The 15,425-nt window shown below is 42.5% G+C and overlaps 1 protein-coding gene across 1 annotated transcript; it reads right to left on the bottom strand.

Annotated features, from left to right (window-relative positions):
- Positions 1-6,612: 6,612 nt before the first annotated feature.
- Positions 6,613-15,101, bottom strand: CCN3 (cellular communication network factor 3). The gene is made up of 5 exons (XM_005897258.3): positions 14,844-15,101; positions 14,491-14,716; positions 12,956-13,210; positions 11,190-11,404; positions 6,613-8,134 (listed from the first exon to the last, which is right to left on the bottom strand). Exons 1-5 carry the CDS (start codon positions 14,952-14,954, stop codon positions 7,874-7,876), a joined length of 1,068 nt encoding a protein of 355 aa, XP_005897320.2. The 5' UTR covers positions 14,955-15,101; the 3' UTR covers positions 6,613-7,873.
- Positions 15,102-15,425: the final 324 nt, after the last annotated feature.

Genomic DNA, 15,425 nt, shown 5'->3' with positions numbered 1-15,425 from the left:
AAATGAGATAGAATTTGGAATTATTATTATTATTGCTAATCTGACCATGTGAAGTATGCAAGGAAATATGAGAAGTTTCAGTTTAATACCACTATGTAGCATCAATTTTACTTGAAGATTTAGGTGGTAAAAATTGACTAGCCAATTAGAAAATTTAAATGTTATTTTTATATTTAAACAAGCATGGACAGATTCAAGAAAAGTCAAGATTTATGTGAACTTCTAAGAGAAGAATGTGGCATGGCCTAGAAACTTCAGCTTGAAATGCTGGATTTGTGTTGTAGTTGTTCACCACGCTCAGCTGTTTGGAGTAAGGTGATGGAAGTTTGAAAAGCACCGTGTGAGGCAGTGGCAAGAAAACCAAAGGAGGTCCCTGCCCTCATGGAGCTTAGAGTCTAATGGGAGAAAGACATGAAAACAAATAACAGATGCAGGGCATTTTAGTAGCTATGATAGAATTGCTACGAGGAGCATTTAGGCACAAGGGGAAAGTGGCCCAGTTCTGTTCAAAACTTAAGGGTGCAGTTGAGAAGACTTCTTAGAGAAAGTGACCTTGAAGTATATATATATTTTTGTCTTTTATTAATGTATTTTAATTGAAGGCTAATTGCTTTACAATATTGTGGTGTTTTTTGCCATACATTGACATGAATCAGCCATGGGTATACATGTGTCCCCCCCATCTCAAACTGCCCTCCTACCTCCCTCCCCTTCCCATCCCTCTGGGTTGTTTCAGCACAGTATCTTTGACTGCTCTGTTTCATGTATTGAACTTGGACTGGTCATCTACTTCACACACGGTAATATACATGCTTCAATACTATTCTCTCAAATCATCCCACCCTTGGCCTCTCCCACAAAGTCCGAAAGTCCGTTCATATCTGTGTCTCTTTAGCTGTCTTACACATAGGGTCATTGTTACCATCTTTCTAAATTCCATATATCTGCGTTAATATACTGTATTGGTGCTTTTCTTTCTGACTTACTTCACTCTGTATAATAGGTTCCAGAAATTTGTGGTACATATACACAATGGAATGTTACTCAGCTATTTGAGTCAGTTCTAATGAGGTGAATGAAATTGAAGTATATTCTTGAATGAGGGTATGTAGATTGGAGAGATGACAGGGCACACTCAATAAGACTTGTAGTTTTTAATTCTTTTTCTTGGGTGCTGAGAACCTCTGAAAAATATTGGGGAAGATTCTCACTGCTGAACTTTCAGAGGAACTAGAACATACATTTATTGGGATCTCCTCTGCCAAGGACCCCCAAGAATCTTGTGGATGGCCCTGATTCAGCAGGACAAATCTGGGTCATTTGGGGACATACTGACTGTTATTTAACCCAAGCTAAGAACTTTGTGCCCTCTTCTAGACTTCTGAATCTATGCTACAAACAGGTCTCGCTTCTTGGATTTTGCTAATAAAATATAAGTCCAAGCAACATCCTCTTCTTGGATCATAAAGCTTTTCTTTCCAAGATCCTTTTGGCCCAAAAGTACTGGTGGGCTCTTTATTCTGTGAAATGTTGCCATTTGAATGGAACTGTATATTCTTTTGTAGAGCTTCCTGGGTTGAAATTCACACCTTCAGTTTCTTGTCCTAAAGAGAAAGACATATATTCTTTAGGAAAAATTGTACGGCCTTGCCATCCTTACCCTTTGCACCTTCTAATTATCCCCAGAACAGCTGGCTTAATGTAACAGTAATTCACAGTCCTCAGCTGGATGGCTGCAGAGAATTCTTCTTTATTCAGAGTTCAGCAAGTGCCAGCAATGTTATTGAAGCAGTAATTGAATTTGGTGAACCCTCTGCGGTCAAGACAGCATAACACTGCCTGAAAGAACCATGCGGTGTGGTTAAGATGAATAGACTTCCAACAAAAATGAATCTTCAAACTAAGCTCAATAGCGCACAGCCAAAAGGACATACTGTTTTGATGGTCTGACTTATAACATTGAGCATTTTTGGAGCAAAACCTGTTCAGAAGCATGACAACGTGTATCTACAAGGAAAACACTGGGAGGGAAATCTAATACTGTCCAGAAATCTCCAGCAAAAGCTTTATCAATAATCTCATCCAGCACAGATAGGCGTGTGACAAACATATTTCCTAGAGTAAAACTGTCCTCACTGCATTGTTGAATTGAATCCTCAAGTGACAAAAGAAAAGAAAAATCCTCCATTAATTTTCAATGAAGTGTGCCTTGTCATTAAACAGCAATTAAGTGATTTCAAAAGTTTCACATTCACAGAATGATCTCAACAAGCTCACGACTTTGCAATGCTGTTTCTAAAAGAGAACATTTATAGTTTGGGAAAACAGCACAAAAATGAAAACTGTTGGAATTGTTTTGGTTGCTGAAAATATACTTGGCCTCAGTGTCTGTGGCGCTGTAGAAAGGAAAGAACTTTGGCTCTGAGCTCATGCAGACTCTGAGTTTGAATCCCAGCCCCTTCATTCACTGTGCCCTTAATAGGTCATTAACTTTCTTTGAATCTCTTGGTCTTTTCCTGAGGTCAGTAATGTCTGCCTCTGGACATGACATGCATGATTAAGGGGTGGTGCTTGACTCTACTGGAGAATTTCATTTTAGCAGCTGTCATTTGCTGGCCTACTGTGTGCCTGGCATGACCGAGTGCTTATGAACACACATTAAGTTACAACAATATGTATTTGGTACCTAGGATGACCATTTCATCCAACTTTGCCTGGGACTGTCTTGATTTTACAACTGAAATTCCTGAGTCCCAGGGACCATATCAGTTCAGGACAACTTAGGGTGATTGGCTACTCTCTCAATATCATGATTTCATCGTACAGGTATGACACCAAGACACAGAGGGTGTGTCCAAATTGCCCAATATCCCAAAGCTGGGAAAGAACAGACCTGATTTGCAAACCCAAGCTTGAATAACTCCCAAACCTGTACTCTCTGCAGTCTTAAACTCTGCTCTGTAAATATTGCTTTCATTTCTGTATTACTAGAACGTTCTAGAGTTAATAAATATTTGTAGATCAGATCACATTTTTTTCCCAACTATCTGAAATCATGATTTCAGGAATGCATGTATGTGTGTTTGTAGGTAATAGAGAGTTGAAGACCTCTAAGTGAAAGATAAAGAAAATTATAGTGACAGTGACACTGAAAACGAGAGTTTAAGAGCCTAACATCTATTTCGAAGAACATTTTATCTTTTGTCAGTGCATAGTTCATTGATTCACTCATATATCCATCCATCCACTCATTCAATGAGTGAGGTCCTGCTGTGTGCCAGGCTGTGTTGCATGCACGCTTCATCGTGTCCAACTCTTTGCGATCCATTAGACTATAGCTCCCCAGGCTCCTCTGTCCATGGGATTTCCCAGGCAGAATACTGGAGTGGGTTGCCATTTCCTTTCCAGAGGATCTTCCTGACCCAGGGATTGAACCCACGTCTCCTGTGTCTCCTGCATGGCAGGCAGATTCATTACCTATTAAGTCATCAGGGAAAGCCCAGGTACTTCTTTACAAAGACTAAAATGTTGGCCTCAAGATGCTCATTGTAATGGGATTTTTAAAGAATTAGTTGTAAATGATGTGAAAGCTAGTATGATAGGGGCGAGCCCTACATGTTTGAGCCCCTGCATTTGTAACATCACCTGCCTCCATATTGCTCCAGCCACCTGGGTATTTTTTAATGAAGCTCCAAGCTTATTCCAGATGCTGTTTTTTTTTTTTTTTTTTAAATCCTAAGCTGTTATCTCAGCTTTGAAGATTCTCCCTCCTAATCTTAGTGATTCAGATGTAAGATGAAATACTACATCTTCAGAAAGAAACACCTTCACTACCTCCAGATAAATTACCCACCCAGAAACTATTAGGTCACCTTAGTTTAATAATCTTCTTAGGCTTTATCTTCTTGAACTTTTTGTTTACTGCTTTTTGCTTGCTGAAGCCTATAGTGAGTCATTTCCAGGGAGAAGAGTAACATTTATTTTATTGTTTGTTTTATTCATGACTGTATTCTCAGGACTTAAAACTATGCTAGGCACACAAATGCAGTCAGTAAGTATTTTCTGAAAGAACAAAATGAATGAATTGATAAATGTTTTGCATGCTGGCAGGGGCAGCCAGTGCAGGATGAATGGGCAGAGGTGTGAAAGAAAATTGTGTTTGAAGGGATATGTGAATTCAGACTTGCTATTTTATTTTCCTGTTGTTGCTCTTCTCATCATATTACAGGTAGTATAAGTTGGATTTCCCTGGTGGCTCAGCTGTGAAGAACCTGCCTGCCAATGCAAGAAACACAGGAAACTCAGTTCAATCCCTGGGTCAGGAAGATCCCCTGGAAAAGGAAATGGCAACCCACTCCAGTATTCTTGCCTGGGAAATCCCATGGACAGAGGGGCCTGGTGGGCTACAGTTTATGGGGTGGCAGAAGAGTTAGACATGACTTAGCAACTAAATAACAACAACAAAAATGTCCTAAGTTTAAAAAAAAGGTTCAAAAAGAAATCACAAAAAAGGGGAAAATATGACTCCAATTTGACATAATTGCTAATATTTTGTTGCCCATTTTCTCAGAGTTTTTTCAATTCATGGAAACTTAAAAACAAATCACTCTTTTCAAAATTTTATATGTTTTATTGGGGGTAAGTATTTTCTGACATTTTCATTTTAAATATTGCTTTGTTCTTCATCATAATGGATGTCCTGGGATTTATCTAATCAAACACGTACTTTTGGACCTCAGAGTCTTCCTATTTTGCTCTTATGAACAACATTGGATTGAATAGTTTTGCAGATAATCTTTGCAGGGATCTACAAGATAGCAGAAGGACATTGATTTAAGTTCTAGGTCCACCAGTTCCTTTTAAACATTTATTTAAAAAATGTTAGATGTTCCCTCAATTGTAATATGGGGAAGAGTGTCTACATTGTAGGATTATTATGCAAATTAAACAATATAATGATGGTAAAGTGCTCAGTACAAAGTAAGTATGAAATCAAAGTCAACACCCCTTGATAATTTCCTTTGAATAAACTCCTAGATATAAAACTGGCTTTCCAATCTATCTTTAAAAAAAAAGATTGATTTATGGTTGTGCCAGGTCTTTGTTGCTGCACGTGGGCTTTCTCTAGTTGCAGAGAGCAAGGGCTTCTCTTCATTGCAGTACACAGCTTCTCATTGTGGTGATCCTCTTGTTGCACAGCACAGGCTCTAGACGTGCGGGCTTCAGTAGTTGCAGCATGCAGGCTCAGCAGTTGTGGGGCACGGGCTTAGTTGTTCCATGGCATGTGGAATCTTCCCGGACCAGGGATCAAACCTGTGTCCCCTGCATTGGCAAGCAGATTCTTACCCAGTGCATCACCAGGGAAGTCCTTTCTAGTCTATTTTAAAAGGCAAATAGAAGCTAGCTAAAGTTATGGGTGGGAAGAAGGCTTGCAGCTCGGGGAAGTAAAGTTAGGAATTAAGGAAACTTTTTCTAAAAAAATTATGAAAGAACCAAAGAACCAGTGCATTGACCAGAAACTTTAAAACACAGAGTTATATTAACTCTAGCCCTCACGCTGCCCAGATGACAGCCCTGCTCATGACTGTGTTCTGCATCACCACTGGACAGTGAGTAAAGGCAGGCTGATCAAGGTAATCCTGGCATCAGGAGCCCCAGTGCTCATAGCAGCATTAGTGTATTAGCCAAGATACAGGAGCAACCTAAGTGCCCATCCCCAGATGAATGGACATACATATGTATATATACACATACACACACAAAATAGAATATTACTCGCCCTAAAAAGGAATGAAATTCTGCCATTTGTAACAATGTGGATGGACCTAGAGGGTATTATGCTAAGTGAAATGGACAGAAAAAGATAAGAAAGACACATGCTATATGTTATCACATATATGGAAGCTGAAAAACAAAATGAATGAATATAATATAACACAACAGAAAGATTCACAGATACAGAGAGCAAACTAGTGGTCACCAAAGGGGAGAGGGAAGGCAGGAGGGACAAGATAGGGGTAGGGGATTAGGAGGCCGAAACTATTATGTATAAAATAAACAAGATACAAGGATACATTGTATAGCACAGGGGATATAGCCAATACTTCATAACAACTGTAAATGGAGTATAAACTATAAAAATATAGAATCACTATTTGTACACCTAAAACAAATATAATGTTGTAAATCAGCTATACTTCAATTTAAAAAAGAAGATACTCTTGGCAATTTAAGTTGGCTAATTGAGAGAATGGGGGGGTACTTTAACTAGATAAGGCAGACAGTAAGGTGAGTTTTGTTTGGTCCAACCACAAGTTCAATTTTTAATATATGGAGGTATCTCAAAGGCTGTCCAGAAAAAAATATCAGGGTTCTAGATATTGGATTGAGTAAAAAGAGTGGAGAATATCTGAGGCCTCGGCAATAGAGATCACCAAATTAACAACGGTCTTTTGTTTTCCTTCTGATCAGAAATGTTAAGTTCATCTAAAAGTATCCACTTTGCTTTCAATAGATGCTGTCACTTGTTATCTGATTTAATTAGTAAATTTTAATTTAATTTATACTCTCAATAAACAACTCAGAAGCACAAAACTAATAGCAGAGTCACACTTTGATAAGATAATGTTTATTTAGTAATGTCCAACAAGTAGCGAAAGTAAAAAGAATATTTTTTAAAATGTATAATTTATATTTATATAAATACTTAAAAGGAGAAAAGCTGAACACATAGGGTGACAATAGAAGGATGTATACATTTAAGTTTGCAGTCTATCTTATAGCCTGACAAGTTAGATAAATGTATGTAGATGCATATATCTTGTTCATGAGTTTGCCTAACTAAGACCCAAGGATAAGTTTGGGGCATCTGTACAATAATTCTGAACCCCCATGGAGTTTGCGGTATCTCGCCACTGCAGTCATGTTGATTTTGTTTTTCTTTTTCAAAATTCCACTACCAGCATATTTGAAAGTTACCAAAAGTTGTAATCAGGTGCTTTGGGCCTCAGTTTATTCATTAGTAAGGTAAGAGGAACCCTGCTGATGTGTTCTGCTTCTTCTGAATTAAAAAACTAGTGATCCCCAGGAACCTCCAGACACATACAAATGTCCGAGGGCTGATAGAGGCTGGTCATCTCTGCATAAGGGGTAGTTTTCTGTTTAGCTTCTTTCTTTTGGAAAGGAGTCAACTTGTCTGAAATGGAGCCAGTTTACACCACCAGTGCACTTAATTAATAAGCTTCCATCTGTGTAGATATAGCTTGTTTTCCATGTAGACAGAAAACAGATTTCAAGTTGGAGAACTATATGTTTCATCAGATCTCAGAATTTGAAGTTCAGAGTTGAGTCACTGAAAAAGAGTGCTCCACAGAGAACCCTTAGGTCAATCCTCAATCTATGGTGAAATATTTATATGGCAATACTCTCAGTATGACCTTGGACTTCACCATGTCATTCATTACAGTGACCTTTTATTGAAATTTCACAAGTGTATAACAAGATGAGCACAATATGATACTGTTTACACAGGAAGATCTGTATCTGATTTCTGAAATTTATAGAAGTTTTCACATGTAGTAAATGTGTAGTAAATGTGTGTAGTAAACATGTAAAAGAAAAAGTCATCCCTAAGTACTCTCCTGAGCTTACCTTGATTCCAGGTTTACAGTTAATCATATCCTTCATGAAAACAAAGACAGATATAACTGACCTTATTTGACCACAGAAAATACATGAGACTCAGAGGAGGATAATAATTCTTCGTAATCTTTCTTATATTCATTTGATGGTGGGTGGCTGCAGTTTGCCTCTGCAGGTGGGATTCTCAAGGGACACGTTACATCTTCCCTCTGCTGGTGTTTGGCTTTAAGTCTTAGAGGAAAGATGAGTTGCTGTGAGGACAGTTGTTGTGACAGGTGCAGGTCCCGATGACCATCACTGGCTTCTTGAGGATCTGCCCTGGGGAGCACTGGAACTCCACCTGGATGGTTTTGGTGTTGTGGGGAGTGCAGCATCGGCCATCGCTACAGATCCCACAGAACCTGGGCTTGTAGGTGTTCAGGCTTGTGCAGTTCTCAAACTGCAGGTGGATGGCTTTGATTGACTTGATGCTACGGAGACACTTTTTTCCTTTCTAAGAAAGAAAAGGAGAGATGCATGAAATGGCCATCTTTCCTCTGATAGACCCATTTAGGCATATGGAATAACTTGCTAGTTGCCTACCCAATATCTGTTGCTTTTTCTTCTTTGCTAACAGAATGTTAATTTTGTTCTAGCAGTGTGGTCCACTACAAGTATTGCTTCCCCCAGAATATCTGGGAGCTTGTGGCAAAGTTCTGGGCCATGATACATAAACCAAGAGATTCTGGGAAATTCTTTGCCCTTCAGACAGGTACAGTTCTTAACTGCTTCCTGTATTCATCTGCCTTCCTACCTAGAATGCATATACATGATAAAGAAAGTTTCTTTTTCAAGCCATCATAAGAAAACTAGCATTAGTTTTAGTCCGATACATTCTTTAGGTGTTATAAAGAGAAATGGAATAAATATGGCATCACTGCAAGCCTACTAATGTTTCAAATTTTTTCAGACATTAACTCACTTAACCTTATTAGCAACATTCACTCATACAAGGAGCAATTATTCATGTAAAGAGCAATTGTCCAAGTTTTATAGATGAGTAAATGGAGTCTCAGAAGGCTGAAGTGATCAGAAGACAACTAGTAACTGAATTTGTCTGACACAAAGCTCATTTTTTCTGCTGATATTACACTGTGACCTCAAGAAAGTTTAAGACAGTGGGATTAAAGGTTATTTTCCATGAAGGCATGGTAAGTAGGGAACTTATTCAACACTCCATTAGTAATTACTGATGAAGAACCCCAATACTGATAATGCAGTAAGACACTGATTATATGTTAATTTCCCACCTAGATTTCTTCGCCTAATTTGTCACAATTCTCCACTGCTTTTCACCTTTTTAGGCACAGTCCATAAATCGTGGAGTGATGAGACTTGGAATTCTCTAAAATCAGTAGCTCTAAAGCTTTAAGAGTGCATGAAAATGTACTAAACATTGCTAAAACACACATTGTTGGGTCTTAAACCCAGGGTTTTGATTCAGTAGATCTGATGTGGATCCCTGTAATTTGCAATTCTAAAAAGTTCTTAGATGATGCTGCTGGTCTGGGGACCACACTTACAGAAGCACTGTTTCATATTTAAGAATCTTTCAGTGACAAGGAAGTAATGATTATTGGGCTAGCATTTCCCTAGATTCTGAGCACATTTCTGGACTTCTAATGAAATATATATATATACACACTATAAATAAATATCTTAAATATAATATCTCATAATATTAAACTGGGTGCAATATTATATTTTTTATAAGAAAAACTATAAATTCTGGAAAAAGAAACAGTAGAAAAAGCAAAATGTTAAAGCCATGGCATGGAAAAACCTTATGGAATAAAGTACTATGTTCTTGACAGTACTTAAAGGCTCTTGCTTTTTCTTTGTTGATATTTAATACTTAGTGTATGTTTTTGCCAATATAAACCAAAAGGCACAAGGTCTGCAGCATTTGTGTGTGTGTGACTGAGTGAGAGAGAGAGAGAGATGAAGGGACAGAAACAGAGAGGAAGGTTTTTCTAGGTGTTCTTTCTAAACTAGTAGAAGAAGCATAAAGTTAGAATGGATCTTAAAAAGTCAGAGAGTTAAGTAGCCATATAACAATGCAACCACTAGAGACTCTTATTTTACCAATAACAGAAATAATAGTTAATATCAAGTAATGATATGTATATTAATACAGTAATCTATGCTTCCCAGGTGGCGCTAGTGGTAAAGAATCCACCTGCAGTGCAGGAGATGTAAGAGCCCCAGAGTTCAATCCCTGGGTAGGGAAGATTCCCTAGAGGAGGAAATGGCAACCCACTCCAGTATTCTTAGAGAATCCCACGGACAGAGGAACCCAGTGGGCTACAGTCCATGGGTTGCAAAGAGTCAGACTCAGCTGAGCATCTGAGAGCCAGGGCAGCAATCTATGCCCAGCACTTTGCAAATTCATAGAATTTAATCTTCATGACAACTCTGTGTAAGGAACTGTAGCTACTGTTAATGTCTCTGTTATGTAAGGGAAGGAACTGAGGCTTAAAGGTTAAGAAAATCACCCAAGTCCCACAGCTAATATGAGAAGCCAGGATTTAAAGTCAGGCTGTCTGGCTCCAGAGTTGTACTCTTAAGCATGAGATGATATTGCCTCAGTGGAGAGATATGTAAATCTTTCATTGCTAGGGACTGTTTTATTTTGGCTTTAGGTTTGTACAAGGGTCCATCAACTAGTTTCATTTGAGTATTGCATTTATCTGATCTCGGGGTCTGCTAACAAGGACTGTGATGTCATCAGGAACCAATGAGAGCTTCTGAACTGCATGCCTTCTGCTCAGCATTAACACACTGATTTGATATCATTCCAGCAAAAAAAGGAAAACAATGTGCTATTTTATTTGGCACATATCACTTCTTCCTGGCAAATGTACTGGTGGCACTAGGCTTTTTGAAAGACTGAAAATAATTCCCAGACACCCATTCATTTATTCATCCACAGTTGTTTATCAAGCACACAGTACATTCCAGGTAGGATGTGGAGGACGGAAGGATTTGGAAGGCAGATGTGGTCCCTACTCTGTTGCTCCTTTCAGACTAAACCTAAAGGGTGAAGACAACTGGCCTCAGAAATGACCTCTCTAAAATCAAGCATGCTTGATCACTGAGTAACTGTGTTTTTCCAGGATGAAATGAGATTTGCCAGACTTGTCTCAACTGGGGACAGTATTGGAGTTGTCCAACCTCTCCCTCTTTTTTCTTTTTTGGTGGCACCACGTGGCATGTAGATCTTAGTTCCCTGACCCGGGATTGAATCCGTGCCCCCTGTAATGGAAGCGTGGAGTCTTAACCACTGGACCACCGGGACGTTCCTGACCTCTCCCTCTTTACCTGCTGTGAGTTCCTTAGGATATTTCAATGCATTAAAGAGAGAGAGAGAAAAAAAAAAGGGTAAACTCCTCTATCCTCTACTGGAGCTGACTGCAGAGTCAACTAACATCACAGAGACTTGCTAAGGCACAGGGCCCAATGAGCAAGGCCACCTCCTCTGTCACGGGAGGCTTCCCCCAGGCTTGTACCTTGTCTGTTGGCGGCCTGTGCTCTTGGTCACAGGGCCGCACCATGCAGAGCCGGGTCTGCTTCACCATTTCACAGTGAGGATTCCTGTTGGTGACTCGGGTGGAAAAACCCATGCCACAGCTCTTGGAACATGCACTCCACTCTGTGGTCTGTTCGATGCAGTTGATACTTGAGTCTGAGACTGCAACTCCTAGAGTGGCTTCTGTCCTGTAGGCTATGGGATTTTGGAAAAAAGACAGCACTATTGAGTGAAACATGGGGATGGCAGAGTGGTCCTTTCAACCGTCATTAGAAAAAGCACCTCATCCAATCGGGTACCTGCTCTACTCAGGTGCTTTCAGGGGACAGACTGGAACTCTGTATTTATAAGCCCCAAACAGGTGGCACAATGCCTAGCACACAGTTGACCTTCAAGAAATCTTTGTAGAATGACTGTCCAATTTGTTCATGAGACGTTTAGGAGAACCTGTCTTTGAGAAGCTTAGTAGTTTTAAGAATATAGCACTGTATAGCATCAACAACCATTCCATAAACTGTACTGAAATCACATGATTTCAACATATGATTTTTGTCTAGAAAGATGATCAGTTAAAAATTGTAATTGGATGAGAAAGTAGAACCAACCAACTCGAAATAGTGATGAAAGTAAAACTCTGCCTTAGGGAGGTGCAACTGGTTGTCTGGGTTGTGGGATACAGTCACTTTCAGACAGTTCAGTCTCAACACTTAATATGCTGGCCTTAATATGCTGGGCACATCTCCTTACTTACATGGCGATTTTCCTATCTGTAAGGCATGGCTGATAATTCCTCACTTCAGAAAGACTGTAAAGTTCTGTGTCCTGCCAGTGTAAATAATCTGGCTGACTAATGGCTTCTAAAATATTCTCTACTGGATCTTGAATTTTTGCTCTTCCAAAAAAAAAAAAAAAATCATCTCCTTTATGAGCCAAAGCAAAAGGAAAAGCAAACAAAGATCCTAAAGTGTCACTTGATCCTTCCTGCAGCATCTAGAAAGGTGGCATTTCTCTGTGACACTTGTGCAGGGATGGCATTCCTTAGGGGAGATAGTCTTAAGAGTGCATAGGTAGTTGACAGAATCCGGAAAAGAAAGAGCTGTCACCAGGCCCTTCGCATGACCTAAAAGGCATTCCCCTTGAATTGATAGCCTTCCCCATTGGCTCACATGGTAAAAAATCTTCCTGCCGTGTGGGAAACCTGGGTTCAATCCCTGGGTCGGGAAGATCCCCTGGGGAAGGGAATGGCTAACCGCTCCCATAGTCTTGGCTGGAGAATTCCATGGACAGAGGAGCCTGGAGAGCTACAGTCCATGGGGCTGCAAAGAGTTGGACATGACTGAGTGACTCACATAAATTGACTCTAGCCATAAATATAGAAGCTATATCAATTGTGTGTTTTGCATAAAGTTTCCAAAACATACCTTTGCAATGTTAACAAGGGTCAAGTGAGACAGACTAAAATATAAATAGTAGTCATGTAATAAGACTACAAAAATTACTCCTATGACTCAAAAGAACGACTGAACATGAGTCTTCTTCAGGAGAGGCTGTGTGCATACTTCCATAACTTGGCTGGGATTCCCACACGTGATGTGTCTAATCTCCGTGGGCCAGCTGGACTCCACGAATGAATGGCCAGAAACTGAAGCCGGTTTCTCACTGCAAATCCCAGAGAGCACACGTCCTTCCTGCCTGCATTTCCTCCTGTGCTGGGACTGTTAAATTCAGGTATGTTGAATTTCTCACCTGGAAGGGTCTGGAGGCCCCCTAATGTCCCCGTCTCTTTGGAGTCACAGATCCACTTTTCACAGCACTCCCCCGGCACTTTAACTTTTCTGGGAGCTGGGCAGTCGGGCTGGGGCAGTAGCAAGTCCTCTTCACAGCGGGGCACACAGCCAACCTGTCCATCTTGGCAGGCGCACTGGTATTTGCAACTTGGCTGGAAGGTCTCCCCACTCTGGTAGATGACTCCATCGAACACACAGTTGTCTCCTTCTACCGCTAGAATCATGGGGAAGAAGACCAGAGAGGGAAGGGGCTTCCCTGGTGGCTCAGACATTAAAACACCTGCCTGCAATGCAGGAGATCTGAGTTCGATCCCTGGGTCGGGAAGGTCCCCTGGAGAAGGAAATGGCTACCCCCCTCCAGTACTCTTGCCTGGGAAATCCCATGGACAGAGGAGCTTGGTGGGCTACAGTGATTATTAATGGGGTGGTGAAGAGTCTTGGGGAAGAAGAGCAGAGAGGGAAGGGGAGAGGAAAAAAAAACAGGATGCACTGGAGAAGCTATAGAAGGTGCACAGCACATGTTCCAAACCCCAATTCATTCTTTCTCTAGTTGAAGGCATCTGGTTGCTGATCTGTCACCAGTAGAGAGATGTCCTCATGGAGCTTCCCAGAGGAAGAAGAGACACTCAAGACCACCCAGTCCTGACACTCACGTTACTGATGAAGGAAGAGGGGCCAAACCATGAAGTGACACTCCCAAGGTCCCACAGCTTTTGCTCCCAATGAAAAGGTCGTTTTGCAAGAACCTCCTTAGATTCTCCTATTCCAGGAGCTCAGAATTAAAAAGGAAAACAGAGCACTTCAGTCTCCAAACAGGTTAACTGGACAGACTGGGAAGGGCTTCAGATTCTTTGGCATTCCAGCGCAATAAATCATTGCTAGTTTAGAAAAGAAGCTAAAAGACTATCCCAAGCCCCCTCATCCAGGGAGGTGGGGACAGCCTCCAACTAAATGGTGCACCAGGTGGGAAACTGATCCCCAACTGATTGAGTTTCACCAGCTTGATTTTACTCACAACTCATAGAGGGGTTCCATAGGTCCCAGGAGAGTAGGGGCTGCTTTGGCTCAAATGGGACAATGACAGGTGTGAAAACAAACGTGAATGGCTACAGCTGGGGGAACTCTGAGCCTGTGAGTAAGCCCAAGTTTCCATCACCCCCCAAGCGTCCCCTGGAAATGTGGATAGGAAATGACTTCACTGGCCCTTAACTCTGCTCTGCTCCCAGTCTATTTGGATTCTTCTCTAGGGAGGCAAGTGACCAACGCTTCTCACCTCCACGGGAGGGCAGATTTCCTTCGAGCTTCTGGCTCTCCTCCAAACCCCACGCGACCCCAGACCATCCCTGGCACAGGCGCTCCATAAACATCAACTAAGGCATCACTATTAGTATTTGCGCATCACCCTCTGGGAACAAAGAGAAGAGGAGAGGAAAGAGGGGACAGCTCCGCTATCGAGAGACAGGAGGTCAGGTGGCGGGATGGGGGCAGGTTTACCCATGCAGATGCCAGTCTGGGCGCTGGGGTCCGCTCTGCGGTCACAGAAGAGGCCGCGGCTCTCCTCGCACGGCAGCAGCACCGAGCAGCTCTCGCCGCGCTGGCGAGCGCAGACCAGGCAGCAGGAGCAGTCGTCCAGCACCGCTCTAACCCCGGGGGCGCAGGTGGGCGGCTTTGGGGGGCACGTGGCCGGGCAAGAGGAGGGGCAACGCTCAGCCGCAGCGACCTGCGGGCGGGAAAGACCAGAAGGAGAAACTTCTCATCAGGGTCGCGGGAAAGTCCAGTGAGCCAGGGATCGAGCCGGGGCTTTGCTCAGAAAGTGACCAGAGGCACCTGGTGAGTGCGCCACTCACCTGTCCCAGGAGATGGAGGAGCAGGAAAGCCAGGCAGAGGCACTGCTTGGGCAGATCGAGACTCGAGCTTTGCGCACCCTGCATGTTCAGGCTTTCCCCTGTCGCTCTCATAGGCCTTTTCCAGGTCGGAGATTGGCTCCGCTCGCCCCGCTCCAGGTCGGGCTCGCCCCGGGCCAGCGCCACAGCGCAGGTTTTATAGCGCGCTCCTGGGACGCGCACAAGCCGGTTGGCTGCAGCTCAGGCAGGAGGCGGGGGGACCGGCGGGGTGGGAATGGAACGAACCCCGGGGTTGCCATAGCAATTGGCCGTGGGTGCCGCTCTCCTTTGGGCGCGGCCCCCGGGCCTGCGTGTGCCTGTGTGTGGCGACTGGCTTTTCCCAGAGCTCCGGGCGGGGCTGGGTGGAGGCCCGGGGCCAGGACCCAGAGCTCGCCGAGCGCGTGGGAAGGAAACGCCCGTTTCCTCCTGGAAGCGGCTGCGCCTTCCCCCAGGACTAAGACACCGCCACTCCCCATCACGCTTCTCCGCCTGGCGGTTTCCAGCCGGGTTGCAAACGTGGGGCTCCCCTAAAGGGGTGTCTGATGT

The sequence above is a fragment of the Bos mutus genome, chromosome 14, assembly GCF_027580195.1.
Source record: "Bos mutus isolate GX-2022 chromosome 14, NWIPB_WYAK_1.1, whole genome shotgun sequence".
Classification (NCBI taxonomy): domain Eukaryota; kingdom Metazoa; phylum Chordata; class Mammalia; order Artiodactyla; family Bovidae; genus Bos; species Bos mutus.
This window is presented reverse-complemented; position numbering and strand designations above follow the sequence as displayed.

Coding starts and splice junctions, on each gene's coding strand:
- CCN3 (XM_005897258.3), bottom strand. CDS start 14,954: ATGAGAGCGACAGGGGAAAGCCTGAACATGCAGGGTGCGCAAAGCTCG. Junction 14,717..14,843: donor TCCTCCATCTCCTGGGACAG/GTGAGTGGCGCA, acceptor TCCCGCCCGCAG/GTCGCTGCGGCTGAGCGTTG. Junction 13,211..14,490: donor CCAGACTGGCATCTGCATGG/GTAAACCTGCCC, acceptor CCATGATTCTAG/CGGTAGAAGGAGACAACTGT.